Source organism: Passer domesticus, chromosome 16 (genome assembly GCF_036417665.1).
Source record: "Passer domesticus isolate bPasDom1 chromosome 16, bPasDom1.hap1, whole genome shotgun sequence".
NCBI classification, from domain to species: Eukaryota; Metazoa; Chordata; class Aves; order Passeriformes; family Passeridae; genus Passer; species Passer domesticus.
Genome location: NC_087489.1, coordinates 8166446 through 8169907, shown reverse-complemented (window position 1 = coordinate 8169907; position 3462 = coordinate 8166446). Strand labels below are relative to the sequence as shown.

Below are 3462 nucleotides of genomic sequence, written 5' to 3'. Positions count from 1 at the left end.
GGAGAGGGGGAACGGAGAACTCCGAACTTGGGGCGGGGGGCGCGGAGCTGTGCCCTGTGCGATGCCCGTGCTCCGTGCCACCGTGGGACCCCGGTGTCCCGTGTGGGTGCAGATGTCCCCCGGGGTTCCTGTGATTCCTGATTCCCGGTGGCCCCGTATGCACGAGAGGATGGCGGTGTCTCCGCGGGGTGTCCCGGCGGGGTGGCGGTGTCTCCGTGGGGGTCCCGGTGCCCCCCGTAGGGGCTGCAGGTGTGCGTCCCCGCCCCGCCCCCGTCGCCATGGGCACCGCCCGCCCGGCGCCGCGCTGACAGCGCGCGGGGTTTTATGAATGGGTGACGTCACGACCCTGGCGTCTCACGGTCTGAGCCGCCGCGGCGCGGGGGGGGCGCGGGGAGTGCGGGGGGGCCCGGGGGCCGCAGGGGCACCGGGGGCCTGGAGGGGACAAGGGGCGAGCGGGGCTGCGGGCAGCCCGACACCGGCAGCCCGCGGGGCAAGCACCCGCGTTCGCTGCGGGCAGGGCGGGCTCCCCGCACCGCTGCAGCCTCCGCACCGCCGGCTCCCTGCCCCGCGGCCCCGGCCCGCCACGGCGCTCTCTCCGCCATTGCCCCTTTAAGACGCGGTCCTTTGGGGCGCATGAATGGGGTGGGCGGGGTTGCGCCCGCTTTTCCTGCGCTGCCATTGGTCGATGGTCCCCGAGGCCCCGCCCACCCGTCCCTGGCGCTCTATAAGTGTCGCGGCGGGCGCGGGCTCCGTGTCCGCTCGCCGTGTGCCCGCTCCTTGCGCAGCCTCTCGCCATGAAGGTCGCCGCTGTCGCTTCTTCGCCGCTGCCCGCGGGTGCCGGCGGCCCGCTGAAAGCCGTGCGGCCCGGCGAGGCCGCCCGCTGCGGGCCGGGCCCGGGGGTGTCCCCGGTGGCGGCGGAGCAGGCGGCCGCCGCGCTGCTGTACGATATGAAGGGCTGCTACTCGCGGCTACGGGCGCTGGTGCCCACGCTGCCGCGGCACCGGCGGGTCTCCAAGGTGGAGCTGCTGCAGCACGTTATCGACTACATCTGGGACCTGCAGCTGGAGCTGCAGTGCGGCCCCCCGCGCCCCGCCGCGGCTGCGGACTCCCCCGAGGTGAGTGCGGACCCGCGGCACCGCTCGGAGCCGCGCTCCTTGCGGGCAGCACCGGCGCTCCTTGGCATCGCCTTCCCCCGATCGCGCCCTCTCCTTCCCGGGGGTGTCCCTTTCTCCTGTCCCCTTTCCATCTCCGGCACCCTCCTGGCAAGTACTGACCGGCCGCTTCGTGTCCCTTTCCCGCAGGCTCCGTGCATTCCCGCTGCCGATCGGATCCTCTGCCGCTGAGACCGCTCTGGACCTTCCACGGACATCGCCCCGGGATCCCGGTCCCACCGCGGACATCGTCCCCGGGACCCCGTCCCCGAGCACCGCGGCTCACCTGCATCCCCGGCGTGCCCTGCAGCCTGGGCAGGGGGTGCTGTGGGCCGGATCCTTCCTTCTCAGATTGCTGAGAGCATTCCCCGTATTGTATATTACAATGATGCTGGAGAATATTGTTCTACAATAGCTGGAGTTTTGTTATTAAACAAGCCCTGATGACCACACGTGCATTTTCTTGCTGCTCCTCACACCCCCTCCCGTGGGTTTTGGGTGTGTTTCACTCCAGGGATTTGTACCCCATTTAATGGGGGGCAACTTGTGCAGACCGCTGTGGGCTGGGTGGGTGTGTTGGGGGCACAGGCTCTGGCCCCCTGTGGTGGTGCTGAGGAAGGGGTTTCTCACGGGCTGGTCCCAGTTCCCTGTGTCCCAGCATTGCCCCCACAAGCCTCTCCCAGTGGTTTCCGAGGGTTTTCACTCCCTGGGCTCAGACGTGGGGTGCTGAGGGTCAGGCACAGGAGGGAAGATTGTTCACACTGTATCTTCTGTGGTGGGATAATGCAGCAGCACTGGGATGCATCTGATTGGGCACCTTGGTGGGATGGTGACACAGAGGGGACAGTGCTGTGAGCCAGCTGTGGGCTCCTGTGCCCGGATGGGAGTGTGGTTTCCCCATCCCCCTGGACAGTGGTGTGTTCACAGCCTGGAATTCCCTTCACTCCCCTGCCCAGCGGGGCCACCTGCACCCAGCAGCCTTTCCGAGGCTCCCACGGTTGTTGCTGTGTCAGGGCTGGGGGATTGCAGGGGTGATGATGCAGGGATTGATCCCTGTGCAGGGAGAGCGGATACAAATCCTGGGGTGCTTCTCTCCGTGGCCCTGCCCCTGTGGTTCCTGCTCTTCCTGGTGCAATCCCTGCCTGTGGGGACAGACAACCGCTGGGGACAAGGAAATTGCATCAGGGCTTGTGCAACCCCGAGGGCTGGGGGTGCCCCGGGCAGCTGTCCTTGCCTGAGCTTCCCTGTGACTCACAAACACCCCAAGGATCTCAGCCTCCTGTTCCAGATCTGTTCAGCCTCCCTGTGGGCCTGGCAGGGACAGTTGGGGTGCCTGGAGGGGCTCTTGTGGCTCTGGTGGGACCCTTTAGGTGTCCCCCCCTCCCCAGGGCCCCGCAGCCGGGGGATTTGGGGCTGGAAGGGCTTGAGCAGCAGTGTGTGCATGTGTGAGGCTGTGCACACCCTCTGTGTGTGTTTGTGTGCTCACAGCCGTGTCCATGTGTGTCCGTGTGCCCACTCGTGCTTTCCCAGCCCCGCAGATCCCCGGGCAGGGGACAGGTGACTTGGGCTATCAGGACATGGCCTCGCCTGTCCCCCCCTGTCCTGGTTGTGACACAGCGGCAGGGGACTCGGAGGGGGCCGGGGGCTCTGGGGCTCTGTGGATGACCTTGTCCACCCTTGGATGTGTCCCCTCCATCACCCCCCAGGTCCCTCCATCGTCCCCACCGGTGTCTGCTCCGCCGCCCGCCTCCCTCCCGGCCCGGAGCGCGGCGCGGACGGGGCGGTGGGTCCCTCTCCCGGTGCCCGCTCGCACTGCACGGCTCGGGCCGCCCTCCTGGAGGAGCCTGGAAGGTCCCGGGACAGGGAGAACCGGGACTGGGGGCTCTTCCCGTGCTGCCTTCCCTGGTGCCGTCGTTACCTGTTCCCTCCGCTGGAGCGGTGGGGACAGGGCTCCGTGTGTGTCCCCACGTCCCTGCCTGACCCCTGCCCCAGGACCGAGCTCCTGTACCTGGCCCGGGAGGGCAGGGGCAGGGGCTGCGGGGCCAGCCCGGGCTCGCAGCGGGGCCGGCGGGGCTCGGCCGCCCGCACGTGTCGGGATGCCGGATGCGGCAGCTCCAGGATGCGCCGCAGAGCCCGAGGCAGCGCCCAGCCCGCGGGCACCTGCGCCCCAACCGGTCCCTCGATGTTTTCCTGGGACCTGATTCATCCCGGAAGGGATTAGGGACGGGGGAAATGGGTGACGCTGTGGTGTGACCAGGACCCGGGATGGACAGTGGCGTCAGAGCTGGTCCCTGCTGTTCCCTGCCACGTT

The 3462-nt window shown here is 68.7% G+C and overlaps 1 protein-coding gene across 1 annotated transcript; it reads left to right on the top strand.

Moving 5' to 3' along the window:
• The first annotated feature begins 444 nt into the window (after window positions 1-444).
• Window positions 445-1601, top strand: ID1 (inhibitor of DNA binding 1). The gene is made up of 2 exons (XM_064391939.1): window positions 445-1115; window positions 1302-1601. Exons 1-2 carry the CDS (start codon window positions 795-797, stop codon window positions 1341-1343), a joined length of 363 nt encoding a protein of 120 aa, XP_064248009.1. The 5' UTR covers window positions 445-794; the 3' UTR covers window positions 1344-1601.
• The last annotated feature ends 1861 nt before the right edge of the window (window positions 1602-3462 follow it).

What these genes read in the sequence shown, in the direction of transcription:
- ID1 (XM_064391939.1), top strand. Translation starts at nt 795, where the DNA reads ATGAAGGTCGCCGCTGTCGCTTCTTCGCCGCTGCCCGCGGGTGCCGGC. An exon ending in CGGCTGCGGACTCCCCCGAG is followed by an intron (nt 1,116 to 1,301) that starts GTGAGTGCGGAC and finishes CCTTTCCCGCAG; the next exon opens with GCTCCGTGCATTCCCGCTGC.